This window comes from Mastigoproctus giganteus, chromosome 11 (genome assembly GCF_048544385.1).
Source record: "Mastigoproctus giganteus isolate SK-2022 chromosome 11, ASM4854438v1, whole genome shotgun sequence".
Taxonomy (NCBI): domain Eukaryota; kingdom Metazoa; phylum Arthropoda; class Arachnida; order Uropygi; family Thelyphonidae; genus Mastigoproctus; species Mastigoproctus giganteus.
Genome location: NC_143585.1, coordinates 59,520,643 through 59,540,844, shown reverse-complemented (window position 1 = coordinate 59,540,844; position 20,202 = coordinate 59,520,643). Strand labels below are relative to the sequence as shown.

At 34.9% G+C, this 20,202-nt stretch overlaps 1 protein-coding gene across 1 annotated transcript in view; it reads right to left on the bottom strand.

Annotated features, from left to right (window-relative positions):
- LOC150078036 (uncharacterized) overlaps positions 1-20,202 on the bottom strand; it is a 321,641-nt gene that overhangs the window by 193,793 nt on the left and 107,646 nt on the right. Inside the window, exons 8-9 of the mRNA XM_090384437.1 lie at positions 15,270-15,315; positions 5,593-5,760 (exon numbers count right to left, since the gene is read on the bottom strand). Of these exons, the coding sequence (XP_090240563.1) occupies positions 5,593-5,760; positions 15,270-15,315 (214 nt within the window). The remainder of the gene's footprint in view (positions 1-5,592; positions 5,761-15,269; positions 15,316-20,202) is intronic.

Genomic DNA, 20,202 nt, shown 5'->3' with positions numbered 1-20,202 from the left:
ACATCAGTTGGGGGTATCTAATACTATCCCCCTTTGATGCTGAGAAATGGCAATTAAAGTTTAACATGGATAATTGCAAAGAACTCCATATGGGTAGCAGTAACCCCAGAATAATGTGCCAACTCTGTGGTACTACACTCGGGGTAGTGAAAAATGAAAAATACTTTGGGGTAATTGTGCAGTCAGATATGAATTTCTCTGAGCAATGCAGACAAGCTGCCAGGACAGCTCATGGGGTTTTGTCGATGATATACAGGAATTTTGCCAGCAGGGATAAGGAGGTGATTATCCCATTGTATAAGGCAATGTTGAGTACTGCATACAGGTGTGGAAGCCTCAATTTAGGAAGGATGTGGAGCTGCTGTAACAAGTACATAGAAGGGCAACTAGATTGGTAAGGGGAACAAAGGGATTCTCTTACCAAGGAAGGATTTAGTTCAGTAAATTGTAGCATCTGGAGACTAGGCATCTGTGGGGTGATCAAAGTAAGGTGTTTGAATAGCTTGAGTACACTCAGTGCTGATTGGATTCTTCCTCTTGCTCAGGCTACACGCATGAGGGATCATAAATTCAAACTGAGGATGGCCAAAGAACAGATGTGCAAAAGTTTGCCTTCAGCCAATGGGTGGTTGATTGCTGGAATACAAACTTACATCTGTTGTTGTGGAAGTGGATAAGTTGATAACATTTAAGGAAGAACTAGAAAAATTATTGGAGGGAATGGATAATCACTATACCTAATTTGAAGTAAGGTAAGCTTTTAATGTTATTATTACAAATTGTTTGTTATTGCCCAGTTTTGCTTACATAAGTAATCCATTATAACAGACGTTGAAACTGAACTCCACAGACATCCCAACAAGCTTGAACAAGTTTATTTTATTTTCAAAAGCCTTTGGTTCTTCATGTGGCAGTGCCTCTGATGTAAGCAGTTACAGCAGTTTGGAGTTCCTGAGGTGATTGTGGTTTTCTTCATAAACTTTATTTTTTGTTGCCCACAAATTTTTTTGAGATCATGTGATAAGCAAAAATTTTGCATAGGAGTGTCATCGATTGTGCAGCAGTATGGGCAGTGATGGAATCATGCTGAAACCGCCCATTCTTGATTTCGACCTCATTCAAGTTTGCCTATGAATTGGTAGAGAATATTGGAACAGCAACATTCAGAGGTTATTGTTTCATTGAAGAAGATATGCCCAATGATTCTTTCAGAGATAGCAACTCAAACAATAACCTTCTGCTGATGGAGAGGTGTTTCGTGTAAACTTTTGTGTGCATTTTCGGATGTACATAATCGAGTATTTTAAGCATTCACATACCCTGAACAATGGAACCATGCCCCATCAGTGAAGAATGCAAGATCCAGAATACCATCGATGATGGTAATCTGTATCGGTATTTTCAATGATTAACTCTTCAAACCAGTGTCAGTAATATACTTACTTTTGGTCATCTGCTGCTTTTAATTAATCAGATTGGTCCACTTAACATAGATGGTTCGACTATTGGTGATCCTTCTCAAGTAGCTGATACACTGAATGAGTATTTTGCATCTACATTCACACATGAGGAGGGGAATGCCAGAAGTTTATCAAAATCTAACAGGGAGATAAATGATTTTGTAATAACTGAGAGTAAAGTGGAGGAGAAATTGTTGACGTTAAACATAAGAAAGGCACCTGAAGTGGATGGGATCTATCCAGTTACATTAAAAGAGGCAGCAAAGGAAGTAAGCAAACCCTTAGCTATAATCACGAGAGTTTCCTTGGACTCAGGGGACATGGAAGCCTACGATAGATATAAGCTGGTCTGTAACCAAGTCACAAAGGAGATTAGGCAGGCAAAGGCAGATTATAAGAAATCTTTGGCAAAAGATGCAAAGAGTTCTTTATGTATTTAAACTCTAGAAGGAAGGGGATGAATCAGACAGGTCCACTGGTTGATGCTGGAGATTGAGCAGGGATAAGGAATTGTTGAAGTTGGACATAAAAAAGGCACTTGTGGCAGATGGAATCTACCCAGTTATATTGAAGAAGGCAGCAAGGGATTTAAGCAAACCCTTAGCCATAATTATGGGAGCATCATTAGAGTCAATGGAGTTTGCCATGGATTGGAGATGTGGAAATGTATCCCGAATTCAGAAAGGGGGTTCACAAAGGGGGTGATGCAAAATATTATAGACCTGTTAGTTTAACTTCTGTTTCGAGTAAACAGAAGTACTGCAGTGGTGTCCAACCTTTTCCCATACAGGGGCCATATTCAAAAAAATTCAAAGTTAGATTTCTTTAGTGTGTTACATTTTCCATATCTTGCTGCATGTAAAAGTAAAATTGAAAACATTCAAAAATTTTATTAAGTACAATACACAATTACATTTACTGAACAAAACATTTAATGAGATTTTTTTTTGATAATTAACAAAATTTAAAATGCTGTTTTAGTTCACCTTCCGGGTGGGCCGTAGGTTAGACACCTTCGTGAATCAACTGTAAGTGCCCCGTTCGAGAATTAGAAAAGTGATTTTCTTTCACCCTGACAAATAATCATCTGTTGTTTCGTGGAAGTGCGTTATCCACATTTTTCCGTAAATTTTCCCTATCTCTGTTTACACGGTCACAGTACCTGAATATCCGAATGACTGACATTTTGGACAGTTTCAAAAAAAAAAAAAAAGAAAAAAAAGAAAAAAAAATTCAAATTAAAGAACTAGACAACAAAGGTATTAAACCTTCTAAGCATGAATTGTTGGCATTTGGTGAAAATGAAGTTAGAAAATTGTCAATTAGGTTACAGTTAAATACAATTCGTGGATTTCAGGGGTACCTAATTGAAAAGATGGTTTCGGAAGAATTTGATGGACGCTCTGAGTATGATACCAATTTCATCGATTGAATGTGAACGAGGGTTTTCACAAATAAATCTGATTGTCAGCCCAACCACAGATTCGTTGACGACAAAAACTGTTTCTTCACTACTGTTTCTTAAAATTGTATGCCCACCGCCGACTCGCTTCGATCCAGCAAAATATGTCGATTCGTGGCTGCTTCGGAAACGTCATTCAGCAACCGATACACGAAGAGGAAGAAAAGAAGTCGGTATAGGGTGTCTCGGATGAAAACTTAATAAAAATTTGGAATATTCTACAAAAACTTTATTATAAAATTATTTTTACTTATTATTTTTAGGGCCATAGTCTAACGAAGAACCCTTAAAATGTCACTCGGATGTCTGCCTGTCCGTCCGTCTGTCACAGCATTGTATCTCTGGAACCACTCAACCTATTTGACTAGAAATTTTGCATAGGTTTGCACATCAAGTGGACCAACATAACGCCATATTGATCATTATTGACAAAAATTTGTCTGAGAAATAGAGGGTGTTAAAATGTTTGGGGGGGGGGGATAAAAATTTTGTCGACTACCTATAGCTACACTGTTGGAAAGAGCTCAACAAGTATGTTTAAAATATAATTTCAAAATTAAAAATGGCTGCGCCAGACAGGAAAATGCGAGTAATTTTCGTGTCCCCCTCTCTATTTCCATTGCTAACGGAGCTAAAAATTTAAAAATTGCATTAGCTATGCATTATTCAATGCTTATCAAGAGAATATACTTGCCTTGATTGTTAAAAACATATCAACCAAAAAAATATGCTCCTCCAATGACAAAACCATTCTTAATACACTCCAATCAACTGCCACAATAACTATCTCACAGCCAACTTACCTTGACACACACCACTTTTCACATATCTCAGCATATGATGGTGTACTGTGACTTACCAAACACCCTATATATAATGTTTTTTTTAATTTTTAATAATATTTATATACATGGTAAGCAGAAATATAGGTGAACACTATGGTCTTTTAAACACTTTATAGTCTTTTTAACTGGAAAATGGAAGAGACTAAGAGACTGATGTTTCTATTTTAATAAAATGTGTTTTTTTTTTTTTTTTTTGCACTTTTTGGTAGAATTGATATTTTTGTTTTTTTTTTGAAAAGAAAAGAAAAGGTGTAAAATGCACAATATTTAAAAATTTTTAATTTTTTTAATAAAGCTTGAAAAGATCATATATTAAGTATTGCAATCCATTATGAAAAGATGAAGTATTAGTTCTGTTCAAGCACAATTCAAAAAATCAAAAACATTTTCCAAAAATTAAAAAGAAAATTGCCACCTGTCAGGTAACCCATCACCACCATGGAGTAGAATTACAGAATGAAGAGTTATGCTCCCCAGGTTGTTTCAGAGTACTCTCAATTGAATTACCTACCTTGAGGAAAGTAACTCAATTGAGGCAGGTAATTTTTGTCCAAATGAAAAACAGTATAAATATAACATGTTCAGTTTCAATTTAGAATATAAACAAAATTATTATGTCTGCTTTTCTTGCTGATACCTGGGTTTACCAATAACTAATTATATATATATTTATCACAATGTGACCATTGTCAGTGCATTTTAAGAGTGTAAAAAATAATATGACTACACAAAATAAAGTACTTTATTCATTATTACAAATAATATTACTATTATATTACAATGATAAAATGAATTAGTGCATTTTTAAATAACAATAAATAGCACACTTCAGCTTTACCATGGCTATCAAGGTGTACTACAAGAAATACTGTGATACTCTGGTTTTGAAAAATACAATAAACTGGAACTATTTAAGACAAAGAAACATTATATAAAATGTAACTCACTTTTAGAACGGAATGAATATATATTACTGTCAGAAAAAAAAAAAAAAAAGATTACCAGTATTATTTATAAACAACTGTGACAGAACGTAAAAAAAACTGTTATAATTAAATTAGAAAAAGAAGAAAATAGTTCAATATATGAGATGGTTAATATGAAGTGAACCAATTTTTTACGGAAAGTATAATCATATACAATAAAGAACTGAAGGTTCTTTATTATATAAGATCACAACTGAACTTAAAACACAGTATCACAAAATCAAGTTGTACACATCTCTGTATTCTATAGTTTGATATGATTTTAAAAGAAGATTTATGAATAAGCAATATATATATATATGCCTACTGAGAGTAATGTATCTCTTCTTCCAGCTTGGCACATTACAGTAGAAAAAAAATTTTTATGAATAAAATAAAAAACACAAAGTAGCCCACAACCCTGCTGATAACCTTTTACTAGTTATTAGGAAACATTTATTGCTGCTTTTAGCATTGTGTTGAAAATAAAGCATTGTCTTTTTTTCTATGCATGAGCACCATAAAAAAAAAGAATGATGGTGTATGGATAAAGCAGATAAGCAGAGTTAAACTGTAATTATTCATAATCTACAATAACTTATAATAAATTCACATCAAGGTCCTGATTTTCTATGTATAATGGAATTTAATTAGCTTGAATATATTGCTTTTAGTGGTTCATATGCCTATTTGGTTTGATATCAGAAATTATTTCTGAAATTTCACTAAAAAGATTACTTATACTTTAAGTGAAATTCAAGCACAAATCAAATAAAGAATATCATTTTTTTTTTTATTTGTAAAATTTACTATTAACTGAGTAAAAGAATAAAAGACTATTTCCTTACAGATTTTTTTACCTGATTTATCTCCTTTATGTGCTGGAAAAAATTGTGTGGCTTTAACTTTTGAAACTGTTCCATGAAGATACATGGTTTCCGATAAATCAGAGTCTTGTGATTTATAACCATCCGCATCCTGATTATCATCTCTAATATTATCTGCTGATTCTGAGCAAGGCTTCTCTTCTGTGTTAATTGGGGAGAGAAATTATCAGCATCACGCTATGATGTTAAATTAATTGCACTATTTATAATTTAAAAAGCATCTTATTTTAAGGTGTATACTACTTAATTCAAAAATCAGAGAGGTCCAGTATGGAATATCACCACAAAGGATCCATGCCATTCAAAAAATTCAAGACAGTCTTCAGTTAGCAAGATCATGGCAAGTATCTTATAAGATTCAGAAAGACTTTTATTCTTGAAAATTTTCTGCCACCTCATTATGAGAGATATAGCTATATGCTTTAGATATTGGTTGATAAAAACATCTATGTAATTTTTGCATGAACTGTTTCTTGAATTCTCCTTGGTAAATATCAGGCTATTCTGAAAACAATTGAGCCCAAAATTCATTCAGGTTCATGGATGCTGTTGTTTTGTGTTTTCACTTTCTGTTCAAGCCAGTCTTATAGATTCTCAACACGATTTAAATCTGGTGATGGCTGGACAATTCAAATTCTCTCCCATTCCCTTTCAGTTAAAACAGTTAAGACCCTGTGAACCAGACAGTTCTCATGCTGCAATACAGGAATATCAAAATCCTGAGTGTCCTTCAGATGTTCAGCAAAACACACAATCTAATCTTCTAAATATTTGTAAAGCTGAATTGACTAACCCTGGTTGGTATTTCAAACAGGAGATCCAGTTCAACAGTTCAGCCTTTCTGTGACACCTTGCACATAGCCTAGAATGAAATGCCTCATTGCTTTGCCTGTGAACTCAGTGCCAGGCATCATTAGAGTCATTTGAGTGAGCTTTCATCCTAAGTCGCCACCTGTGTTCTCATCCATATGCGACTTAGTTTTCATTTGCATTTCATCATCTATCAGTCCACTATACTAGTAGATAAGATGAATCATTAATTAACCTAACTACCCTCTTCTGAATGGAATCAAGAAGCCTGAGAGAGGTTTTGGGGGCACCACCCCAGATGTGGGAACAATATTCCATGGCAGGGCGGATTTGTGATTTATACAGAGTGAGCAGCTGTTTGGAAGAAAACTAACGCCGAGAATGAAAGAGAAAACCAAATTTTTTAGATGCAGAGGAAACAATATTTCTTATGTGCTTGTGACAAGAGAGATTAAAAGTCAGAGTAATCCCCAAAAGAGATATATCAACTTGCCTAGAAATCAGAGTGTCACCAAAGATAAGCATAGGAGCAGAAGAATCCTTTTTTTGCGAGATATAAGACAACACTGAGTTTTAGAAGGATTGAAATCAACTAAGTTGTCTTTGCCCCACTGGAGAATTACCTGGAAATCGGCATTTAAGGAATTAGTTGCGGATATTTGAGAAGTTGAGGCTGATTGAGCAGGGCAAGGTTTGTCAAAATGGAAAGTGGAATGCATTGTCATCAGCAAAACTATGAATAGGATTTCCAGTCAATGGAAGAAGTTCATTAATATACAAGAGTTAAAAAGAATGGGGGAAAGAACTGAACCTTGGGGGTTGTTGTTGTTATTTGGTTTTTGGGAGCTGTTTTTGTTATTTGGTTTTTAGAAGCATTAGCAGCTAAGGCCATATTACTCCGGGGATATGCGGTGGTCATTCCCTGACCTTTCCACATCCTCCATATTTGGTGGCTCACGGGCTCGAATCCCGGTCTAATCAAGAAGCGTGTGCTACGCACTGCTGCTCCTACCCACTTGGCTTCGAAGGCGCCGAACCTTGGGGGACACCAGCATTAGTGGAGAAGTTAGAAGACAGAGAGGCATCTACCATCACCCTGAGTGAGCTATCAGAGAGAAAACTGGATACCCAATTACAAAAAACAGTTGGCAAACCATAAGGAAGCTTGTTTAGAAGACCTTTATGCCAAATACGATCGAAAGCCTTTGAGATTTCAAGAGCAACTTCTTGTGTTTCACCAAACTTTTCCATTGAATTTGTCCATAAATAGGTAACATAAACCAGAATATCACCAGCGGATCGACACTGATGGAATCCATACTGGCGATAGTTAATCAGATGGAAGGTTTCTAGGTAGTTTAAGAGTTGGTAGTTAATTGATTTCTCCATTACTTTAGAAACAGCAGAAGTAATTGCAATGGGACGATAATTGGATGGGAGGGATTTGTCATACTTTTTAGGAACTGGCTCTATATGAACAAATTTCCAAGCAAAAGGAAAAATACCTTTGGAATAAGAAAGTGAAAAAAAGGCGGCAAAGAACAGGAGTAAGTTCAGGAGCACACGTCAAAATCCTTCTGACATCCTTTTAATGAAAGACCACAGGAGGCATTGAATGGAGTGTGTTGGGAATGGTGGGAGGTGTTTTACCAAGATCATTAATACATGAGTTGGATGCTAGCAGGTCAGCTTTATCTGTGGCTGAAGTGACAACGGAATCAGCTGGTTTTGACAGAGGTGAGAGCAGAGATGGGCAAAATTTGGGGCCAATAGCTTTGGCAAGAGACCAGAATTCTCGGCTACCATTAGGCAAGAAGCAAGTTTTCTACTCTTAGCCTGTTCAAAATCTAGTTTGGACTGATTAATAATTGCTTTACAATTGTTGCGAGCTTTGGTGTAGGCAGAAAATGAAACTCAAAAATTGAAAACAAGCCAATTACGATATGCAACGTTCTTCTCTTGAACAGCCTTAGCACATTTATTGGAAAACCAAGGTTTAGATAAAGGATTCCATTCCTACAAGAATAATTTCACTGACACGATCTGAGCAAACGTTGGCATCAAAAGTTCTGAAACAGTAATCCAACCAAGGAAAAGAAATCTTTCAGGTCATCCCATTTTGCATTCTTGAAATGCCAAACAACACGAGGTTGGGAGTTGCCATGAGATAAAGGCTCCATTTGAGAAGAGACAATCACCAAGTTGTGATCTGAAGTGCCTAAAGGAAAACTCACTTCAACCGTGTACTTAGAAGGATCGTTTGTGAGAAAAACATCAAGCGCATTGGCTATATGGTTAGGATTGTCCGGTATTCTTGTAAGTAAATGAACAATCTGTGCAAGGTCATTAGTAATTGCAAAAGCCTCAGCATCTCGACCAGCTGGGTCGGTGTGACTAGAAAACAGAAGCCAGCTGGAGTTGTGAACATTAAAATCACCAAGGAAAATTACCTCACTTTTAGGAAAGGTGGACTAGAGAAAGTCAAGTTGCAAAGAGAGGAAGTCAAAGAGCTCCAAGTGATTAGTGGAGTTGGGAGAACAGTAGAGATAACAGATGAATTTGACACAGGGAGGTAGAGAGATTTTGAGCCAGAGAAGATCGAAAAGAGGAGATTCCAAATTACCAAGTCTCTGACAGGGAATATCGGAATGGACATATGCACAAGTAGCACCTTTCAGGTGAAAGGAATCATACAGCAAATAATTTGGGCAACTGAGATGAGCAGTAGTTGAATCAACTGACAACTGAGATTCTGTCAGAAAAAGTACATGGGGTTTGGCAGACTGCAAGTGGAAATTGACATTGTTGAGACCACGTATATTTGTGAAATGAACTAGGAAGTGTTTGGGAGGTTTAGATATTTTCGAAGATAAGCTTACTCTATTAGTTTGACAATTCATGGTGTATTCAATAGTAAGAAAAAGTTGGGGGGGGGGGACATGCTGTATGAAGTAATGAAATTTTTGGATATGGCATACACATGGTAAAGTGTGGCCTCGACAATGTCACCCGCATACACACTACTTGAACTCCCTCCAGTCTCTACCTGGCAGAGTAGAGGTAGCAAGATTATACACTAGCAGATCCGGAAGTATCCTAAAGAGTTACCAATAGGTTCATTCCGGTGTACTAACTAGCAGCCGGCCTGCAAACACGTTTTAGAGCTGTACCCTTGAAATGTAAGGAAGATTGGATCTCGCCTTGATGTTCATCATAATCTCAAAATTCATCAGTCATACTTCATGATGGAAGAGATGGGGAAAGGTTGACCGGAACTTAGCTCTGGAGACTAAACATGAGTTCCACCACTTCAAGCCTCCAATAAGCAAAGTGGTGGTATTGTACTGGTTGATAGAGTCATCTACCACCCAGTATTGGTTGGTAACACAGAAGGGCAGCATTCCTCCATGTGGTTTGGGCACCACACCTCGACCCCTGCTTATGTTGGTTCACACCTGGGTGACCACCCAGATGTGAACCAGTTTGCAACTTATTAGCTTATTTATGTGCAACTGTCAACATTTGGTCCCTTTTCTGGATGTCACTGGCATTCTCTCAGGTATGCCAAGCTAGGCTTGCTATCCTGGGAATCTAAAATGCTGATGGAACTGATATTCGGGTGACACTCAAGTCACATGGATCTAATTTCTGTGAAGTCCAGTCAGTCTGTGACAGCCAAATCCTCTGCTTACACTTTAGACTATTAGTAACCATGGGTATCTTCTCTTCTTTAAATCAATTTTTTTGGTTACTGGATGTAATATTCATCAATGATCACATTCATTCACTTAGCCCAGACTTTTGACCACAATTCTGCTAGTGATTCACATAATACTTTAAAAACCTTTTTACAGTTCTTTTTAAAATACAAGAAAATTCAGCCACTCCTTTAACAGAATTTCCTTAACCCCTAACAAATGCTATACGCTGTTTTGCCATTCACTAATATCTTTTCTGCTCCCATTTTCATTGTAAAAACCCTTGTTTCTTCAGTTACAGCTAGTATACCTATAAATAGATAAATCAAGTTAACTTTATACTCTAATTTAAGTGCTGTAAGCAAACAGGCATAGAAGATACAGGTGTTCAATCTGTTACTTGCCCAAAATGCCACATTAGCTAATGTGAGTAATATTTTTTATGGTGTCTAAGTTTCAGAATGATCTGCAAGAGAGAGATGTTATTTGTGTATGGAGATTTCAGTCCACTATTCTTAAAGGAAGAGAAATACCTTAACTTCTTGAAATGGAGAAATGAAGGAAGTCACTTCCTTCTGAAACCCAGTTTGTTATCATGGTGGATATTTGCTGTGTTTGCTAAGTGAACACCACTCTGATCATGCCTTCAAGTTGTGGTGGATCTGTGTTAGTGGTATACTGCTCATCTGCTTGTAACTTCTTTGGGTGTTTGCAGTGAAGTTAAGGCCCCTAAGGCTCCTAAGGCCACTTAAGATGACCCTGGTAGCATCAAACTTTTATGAATAATTATTACCTGAAAAGAGCTAAAAGCATGGTATGACACATTAGATGCTGTAACATTACTATGTTACAGAAGGAAAAAATACAACCCACATTTCTTAAACAGTGTGTGTGTGTGTGTGTGTGTAAGAAATGTGGTAATATTTCCTTGCTTACAAGCCTAGAACTTAAACTGTAATATTGTTTTGAATGTTAATGGGTGGCTTTCTAACAAAATTCATTTAAGAGCATATTTTAAGGGCATATGGTAGCATTAGAGTGTTTACTTTCTATGGTTACAAGAAAGTGAAAAAAAGACAATTAAAAAAAATGATAAACATAAATAGGGTAACATTTCAAAAGTCACTTTCTCTTCTTGTGGACTGGGTTACAAAGCACCATCAAACCAACCTATGCAAGTTGTAAAACCAAAAGTCTTGTTACTCAATTAAATAGAGCCAACTCAGATTATCGGAATATAAAATAAAAGTGGATTTTGGAATTTTATTCATTAAAATTCAAAAAAAAATCTTTAATCTAATGAAAGAAAAGATGATAAAGTTATGCAATTTAAAAAACACACAAAAACCAGAAATGCATACTTATACAATTAAAAAAGCATTCCATTTTTTTTTTAAAACCAATGTTTAATCCTTTCGGCAGTATTTATGTAGGTCAACATTTTTCATGTGTGGGCTCTTTACCTTCTTCTGGCTGGACTGCCTGATAAGGAGTTGTACAACCAAAAGTCTTGTTATTCATAAGTAATCAGGACCAAATAAGATTATCAGAATATAAAGCAAAAGTGTATTTTAGAATTTTATTTATTAAAATTTAATAAAAATTCTTTAATCTAATGAAAGTGTACAAGGTGTGTAATTTCTTATGTATTTTATACCCTTAGTGTAAACCCTTAGTTATCTCAAGTAAACTGTCCACTGCATACATTTTAACAGGCCTGAGTTCCCCCATTATTGCCAAATCTTCTGCCTTGCCAAGGAATTCAACAGAACTTTGCAGTAAAAAAATGTGCAAATAACTAATGTGTGCATAACTTTCAGAGCTAAAAAAAAAAAATATGACAAGGAGATCCATAGAGAAAAATAAACTTAAGAACTATATTTCCAGTACACTTTTACCCTACTGGTCCTCTTATAACTTCAGCACTGACTATCCTGTCTCTTTCTCACTCAATTATAAACATTACCACTGCCCAAATAAGCTTTGGAATGGAGCTGAATGAACTATGAAGCATTTTCAATATTTTTGCCTTAAAATAATATTTACTTAGACATAACCTTAATAACATTAAAACTCAAAGCAATCGCGCACACAGTGCTTGCTCATACTCGTAAAACCAAACTAACTGTTATTGGGAAAGTCTTTATAAGGTAAGCTATGTGCTTTACATAACAATGCAATAATTTATTTACAGCAGATAATCTATTATTTGACAGACTACAGTAATGAATTAGAGATATAATTCATTCAAATTATTTATAACACACAACTGAAGACTGAATATAAAATAATAATATAAGCAATAAGTATTATTTAACAAATTATACATGTAGTGGGAATTCCTTCTACAAAAGAAAACATACAAAAAATTAAAAAAATAAATAAAATAAAATAATGCATATTTGTACAATTAAAAAGGTATTAGAGAATTTTTTAAAACCAACATTTAACCCTATCAGCAGAATAGAATGTATGTAGATCAGTTTTGAAAGTTGCCTCAAACAATGTTAACATGTAATCTAGGAAATGTCTTGAAATTTTTCTAAGTATGCTCTGCCATTTTCAGTAGTTCATTTCAGTAGTTGGAAACAATTTTGTAGTGACATCTGCATTAAACAGATGTCACTATGAAAACAGCTTTGAAAATTGGAAGAAAAGATTGCACCACAGACCTCAGTTGTCCTATTTCGATTTACAAAAAGCAAAATTAAAATCTACAGTGTAATAGAATCAAATCAAATAATGCAGAAATAGACATAGAGGATATTAATGCTTCAAAAAAAAAAAGCAAAGAGTTTTATTGACTTTTGACAATAATTTCACTCCAGTGTTGGACAATAGTCAGATTAATATTTTAAAAATTTCAAAGTTCCACAAAAATATAGTACACAGCTCGCATCAATTATCGATATGCCCACGTGTGGCAACACCCCACTAAAAATGTTAAACAGTTTTTCTTGGGACAAAAAATTAATTTATACATCTTTGTTTTGTAACCTATATGAATCAGTGAAGTTAGTATGATTCCAAATAATGAAAATTAAACTTCAAAATAATGAAAGTATGAGGACTTTCTCACAATCTTTTGTGCTTTGGGTGTCAAGATTTACACAACTAGAAAATATAATGGTAACAGTAGAATGAAATTGGACTTTACCACGAGTTGCTCTGGTATTGCAGATGACTTCTAGAAGCTATCTGATGAGGTATCCAGGAGGTATCTGAGCTATCTGATCAGCAAGTCCTATAACAGAAACCTGCCACTTTGTTAAAAATGACAAATAAAGTATTTGGCTGCATCATTTGTTTAAAAGTAGCATACAAGGTAATTCAATGTAAAGGCAAAATTCATTCTGCTATCAGCAGAATGCCTGCAAAAACATAACAGAGGAAAGAAAACCCACATGCTTTCAGCAATTTTTCCATTTCTATCCAGATGATCCTGCAATACATCCTTAATCATTGATTCTACAGAGGTTTAAACTTACTGCTCTGAGATTAATCATTTTATCCCTTCGACAGGCATTTGTAAATATTCAACAGGCATTTGTAAATAATCAAGTATTCAGATGTGCATGCATTATAATAAATAAAGATTCAGCAATCTGTCCTGTTACTTTTATTAACATCGCCTGATATATACCATAGGCTCATTATGCCTTTTTCACACCGAAGCTTATCAATTTCTGTACCAATCCAATTTTGGTGATTCAACAATCATCTAGTTCCTGATAACTGTTTTTTTTTTTTGGCTGATAATACTGTCACACCTAAAAGAATGCTCATGTGAAAATATTGACAGAAAAAGTTTATTTAGCTCATAATTTATAATCATGATTCTCAACTGAAAATGAGAGTATAAAGGGCATTAGTGCTGAGAAATTGAATTTTTGCTCAAAGATAACATTTCCCAAATTCATTTCAGGTTTCAGTATTCAGTATTGATGACACTTCTAACTGTATAAACATTTAAGACTTTGTGTTTCTGTATAGTTAACTCAATGACACACTCTTTAAAGCTATTTAAGCTTGCTTCCCTACCCGTTCATTTGAAAAATTTCTGCCCTCAGAACATCTTCCTAATATGTGCTGTTGCAGTAACAAACAAGAACTCTTGAGGTGTGTGCAAGCGTTACTTTCACCAATATTATCAGATAAATTTGTATCTATATTACCCTTCCCCCCCACCAAAATAGCAGTTTCCCTGAACCTTTAAGATATCCTCAATAATACTAGCAAAAACTCTTGGACCACCTTCATTTAAATGAATCCTATCTCTACAAAACAGATTCCATCTACTGACAAGTGCAGGCCAAGTTGATAGAAATTTTCCCCCAAAAGCCTTGCAGAACTATACAAGTCTTGAGTTAATCTACAAGGCTTTTAGCATATAATCTCTCCTATCATGCATGGGTACAATTCCAGACACATAGACATTCTGACCTAACTCGCAGCATTTCTTTAGCATGGTCTTATATTTGTCTAACAAATCATCAGATCATGTATGCTTAATGTCATTAGTCCCCACATGATTAATAATATTCTTTACCCCCCTTAAAATCTGACTGTCTGTTGGTGACATCATTAATAGTTGCTCCTGGCAGACATACCCTGGTTCTAGTCTACCTTTTCTTATTACAAAAAAGATTTCCCTAACAATGGAATCTCCTAACAGAACTAAGTCATTTTGAACCAGAGCAGTTCACACTTGGTTATTCTGTTGTGGGACCCGAATTGGGAGTGCATCACTTGGTAGGTTACTAGAGTCTTGAGTTCCTGACGAGCTCCCAGTTACATTATTCTAGAGGGAAAGCACCTGTTTTTTTTCAGTGACTCAAATTGTTCTAGCAATGGGCCAAATTTTGTTGATGATATTGGTGATCAAAAGCAAACATGGACATAAAAGTGATAGTCAAGTAATATAATTAATAATGGATATCCCTTGAAACAGGTAAGTTAATTGTTCCACAACAAAGTATATCTAAAAGTCCATGTGATTTATGCTTGAAATGTATTAACAACTCAAGCATGACAGTCACTTATGACAGTCACATCAACTAATGATAAATGAGCAGGAATCATACATTAATGCTTTTAATAAAATCAATGTAGAAATTTGAAGAAATTTTATACAATACTAACCTCCTTCTATGATAGATGAAACTGCTGGGCTTCCCTCGTTTAATATCTACAAATATTTTATATATAAAATAATATAAATTTTTCAATTGCCATATTGAATAACACAAAGAAAAATTATGATACATCAAGATATATGATCATTTCATAACAGAAATTGATTACTGCATTTTCTATAATCCAGATTGTGTGCTAATTAATTTAAAAATTTGGATGTGAGCATTATACCATCATTCACACTTACAGAAAAAATAAGGTTCATGTACATTTTACAAAGATTAAAAATATACAATGAAATATAAATTTTCTTTAGTAAACTATATGGAGAGGACGTTTCATTTAATGTGTATCAACTGTTTATTCACTTAGTTTTGAGTTTAAGGAGATTTCACAAATAGATATTTGTACTATATTATATTAGTACTATATTAGTTTTCAAGATAAGTCAAAATTGACTTCAAGTTTACAAGTACAATTTTACAATTATCAAGTTTAAAATTTTGGTCAATAAGAAAATGGTTACCCATCATTTATTTAAACTAAATAAATAATGGAAAATGATAAATCTGGATGCCCCCAAACCCATCTAGTCTGTATGATTAAAACAGAAAAACTTCACTATGAGGCAACTGTGACAAACATTCAACACTTACATTTTTTTTTGGAATAAAAATATTTATGCATTTAAGTTATAGTACCACATTAATGGGAGAATATTATCTTTTTTTTTTTTTTTTTTTTTTTTTTTTTGTAGTTGTTGGCACATCGGCTTCTGTGGCCATAGTGCACCTCCCAAGGTTTTTGCAGTACTTTGATCCAAGCCCGAGGCGGGATTCAAATCCGCGACCTTTGGGTTGCCAGACAGGCACTTTACCCACCCAGCTAGCCCGGTCAGCAAGAATATTATCTATTAATTTTGGAGTGTAATAAAAATTACTGAGAACAGTTAATCAAGAACACTCTTATACGCACATTAATAATTAGAGTTCCCTGATGATGAAATACTGTACATGAAATTACCCTTCCCTCCCCCCCCTCCAAAAATCCCAAGCACGAGAGGTATTAGAACCTATGGTACTTAGTACGGTGCACGGGTTGGTGGTTGAGTAGATGAAAGAAGATATTTGTTAACATTATTTAAACTTCTGCATATTCTAATTTTCAGGAAACAGGTATGAAGGAAGGTTGTTCCAGAAAACAGAAGTTGAATACTGTACATGAAATTTTAACCTTTTTTTTTTTTTTTTTTCTGAAAACCTCTGAAAGTGCATGAGTGTTGAGGAGACGAAAGAAAATATTTGTTAATATGACTTGAACTTCTGTAGATTGTAATTTTCAGGAAATACATATGAAGGAAGGTTCTTCCAGAAAACGGAAGCTGAATGAATAAATGAGGAAGAAGAAAAGTTGGTTCTGTGAGTTTGAAGTTGGACAGTAAAAGGATGTTGATTGGCTGCAGCACGTGTTCATGCCATAACCTAATACCACTGACCAATCAATTTGAAAATATTTCTTGGAAATTTGCTTTCCATCATTAAATATATTATAATATTTAGGCTACTGGTAGTAATAGCATCCAGCTAAAAGATCTGCATCTGTTACCTTCTCATGTGATCCCAGATGGCCATCACAGAAAATATAATCAGAATATTTATTCATTTATATATTATTATTAACAAACAGGGACACTAGCTTTTGACTTTTTTAAAGGATATCAATGAAGGCACAGAGAGTATGGTGTAAAATTTGCATATGATGTGAAGACTGGGGGGTGATTAATGATCAGAGCAAAGAAACATTCCTTCAGGATAACTTGGATAGGCTTCAAGTATGGTTAAAAAATCGACAGATATGTTTTCATGCAGCAAAATGCAAAGTCTTACAACTCAAAAATAACTTGTATACTTTGTGGGGATGAACTAAAAAGAATAGAGGAAGAAAGGAATTTTGGAGTTAAGATACAGCTGGATTTGGGAGATAAGGTACAGTTGGAGGAAGAAAGGGATTTGGGAGTTAAGATACAGTAAGATACACTATATGAAGTTCTCAGCACAGGGTAGAGGTGACAATGGTAGCCCATGGTGTCTTATTAACAATTTATTGAACATTTGCTTATAGAGATAGGGAGGTCATAATTCATTGTATAAGGAAATAGCAAGAATATGCTTGGAACACTGAATCCAAGTAAGAAAAGCATGCCTAAAAAAAAAAAAAAAAAGATGCTGAGCTTCTTGAAAGGGTCTGATTTGTGGGCAACCTGCTTGGTGAGACCTGCAAAAGGACACCCATATTGGGAAAGACTTCGAATATGTTAAGTATGGAGCTTGACAACCAAGCACCATTAGAGGGTGAAGGAATGGCTCCGAGGTCCATATGGCTCTGAGTGTAAAATGAATGGATATGAAATTTTCAGTGTTATAAGAAATTAAAGAATGAGGGAACACAAATTCAAATTATGGGGAAAGAGATTTACTGGATTGTGAAAAGTTTTCTTTTAGCCAGTGAGTTAATTACTGGAATAAGATACCTCTTTGGGTAGTTGAGGCGATGGCCTGGGGAAATTGAAAGGTCATGGATAGTTACTCAAGTGGGGAAGAGAAACACACCAGGAATTTTATTTTTTTATTTTAGTTCAGTTATTTATTATATTTTTCTTCTGGCAGCTACAGGCTTTTATTGCCTGTAGCTTCCTTGCACTATATGGCTAATACTAATACTAAATATTGAAATGTACATTACACAATTAATAAATGTTTTCTGAATTAAGGAAAATATTTTAACAAATTTACTGATACAGTTCTGTATTGTGTTCATGTGTTTGACTTTTAGTGCCATTTTTCTGTGTTCTATTCCAACTAATTTTTATGGTACTTTTTTTATATACAGTCAAAATTGGTTATAACAAGCATGAATGAAATAACGAGATCATGGCTATAATGAACAAAAAGCCATAATGATTTTAATTTACACATATCCCCATACAATCGCTCACTGTTATAACAAGCATACTACACGGATATACTGAACAAATTTTAGTAACTATGCAAACATTCTTAATTGCTCGGGTAGTCGAAAACACCCAATTCTTGAAATAGACAAAAATGAAATGGACGACTTAGCTTTATGACCACCTGCATCGGACTTGGTCTTCATACAGAGAGTGACATTGTAGATGCTGTGCTCAACAGAGATGGTAACGACGCAAAATTGCAAAGATCATAATTGTGTTGAAGATATGATGACAACTGAAAGTGAATCAAAACCAGTGCCGACAATCTCACAAGCTCAAGGAGCAATGGAAACATTTGGCAATTTTTTTTTTTTAATGAATTGAGGCAAGTAATGAGACTTTTAACGTGTTGAGTGTTTTAAGGGGAAACTTATCAAAGTGAAATCTTTAAAACAAACATCAATTTTAAGATTCATAAATAAAGACTAATTTATATCGTGTTTATTATTGAATAGTATTGTTTTTAATTACAGAGAAATAAATTGAGTTTAATATTAAGTGTATTGTAGTTTATACAAGCATATTAATACAAATAATATGTAGGTATATATGCCTTTTATTATTTTTTTCTCTCTAATATTTCTTTTGTTTTTTGTATCTATCTTTTTACCAAATTATTGAGAATTTAAAAAAACAGGAGGTAGATTTAATTCATTACTGATATAAAGTGTTCATTGTTTAACGGCCCCAGGGGTTTCTCCATCTCCATTATCACTGATATAGCAAGTAACAGTTATAACAAGGAAATTTTGTCAGTCCCTTGATGCTCATTATAACCAAGTTCAACTGTATACATATACACATACACTGGTGTTCAAAGAAAGTGCATCACCCCTTAAAATTGTAATTGTCGTCCGCATAACATAAGTATATGGCAATATTTCTTACAGATTGCATCAGATAAGACTGACGCGTGTAGGTGATGACATAATATTGCATCAGATGTTACTTTCAGTTGTATAAGCACATTCTGCAAGAGTGGCAGTCAGTCATTCCTTGCTTTTGTCAGGATAGCAAGTTATGTGCAGTTGATGCCACAAAGAAAGAGTGCTACTGTTGCTTTACGTGAGGAAGGATGTTCTTCCCAACATATTGCTTACAGAGTATCATGTAATCAGTCGACAGTGAACAGATTTCTTTCCAAACTCAAGAATACTGGTTCTGCTGATATAAAAATAGGAACCGGACACAAACGAGTCTCTACGCCAAAATAGGACCATGTTTTGAAGAGGTTATGCCTTAAAAACCGTAATGCTTCTTCGTCTTAGCTGAAAAAAGAATGGGAAGAACTACAGGAGTGGTAGCAAGTGCAGTAACAGAAGATGCCTCTTCAAAAATGAACTTGTAGCCTGTTGTCCTAAGAAGAAACCCCTCCTCACACAAAAAATGAAAAGGGCCCAATTAACTTGGTGTAAGGGGCACGTCAAATGGACCCCAGGGCAGTGGAAGTAAGTTATTTTCTCGGATGAGAAGAAATTAAACTTGCATGGCTCTGATGAGAGACAAACGATTCGCCGTAGACATGGTGAAGAATACCATCCAGATTGTATGGTGTCTACAGTGAAATTCCCTATCAGCCAAATGATATGGGGGTGAATTATGTATCGTGGAGTAGGTCACCTGCAGTTTATAAAAGACTCTGTAAATTCCAATGGATACCTGACTATATTGGAAGGCAAATTGCTGCCAACCATTAGAGTCCATTTCAACCTGCCAAGTAACTGCATCTTTCAGGACGACTCTGCTCCTTGTCATCAGGCAAAAATGTAAGTCGGCACTTCTGTAGTTACTTTAGCTTCATTTCTGCATTAGAGGTTCGTCAGTAATGTGTTTACATTTGTTAAAAGTGAAAAAATGGTTGGAAGAATGGTCCATTACAACTGTTAGCTGGCCAGGAAACAGCCCAGACCTAAATCCTATAGAGAA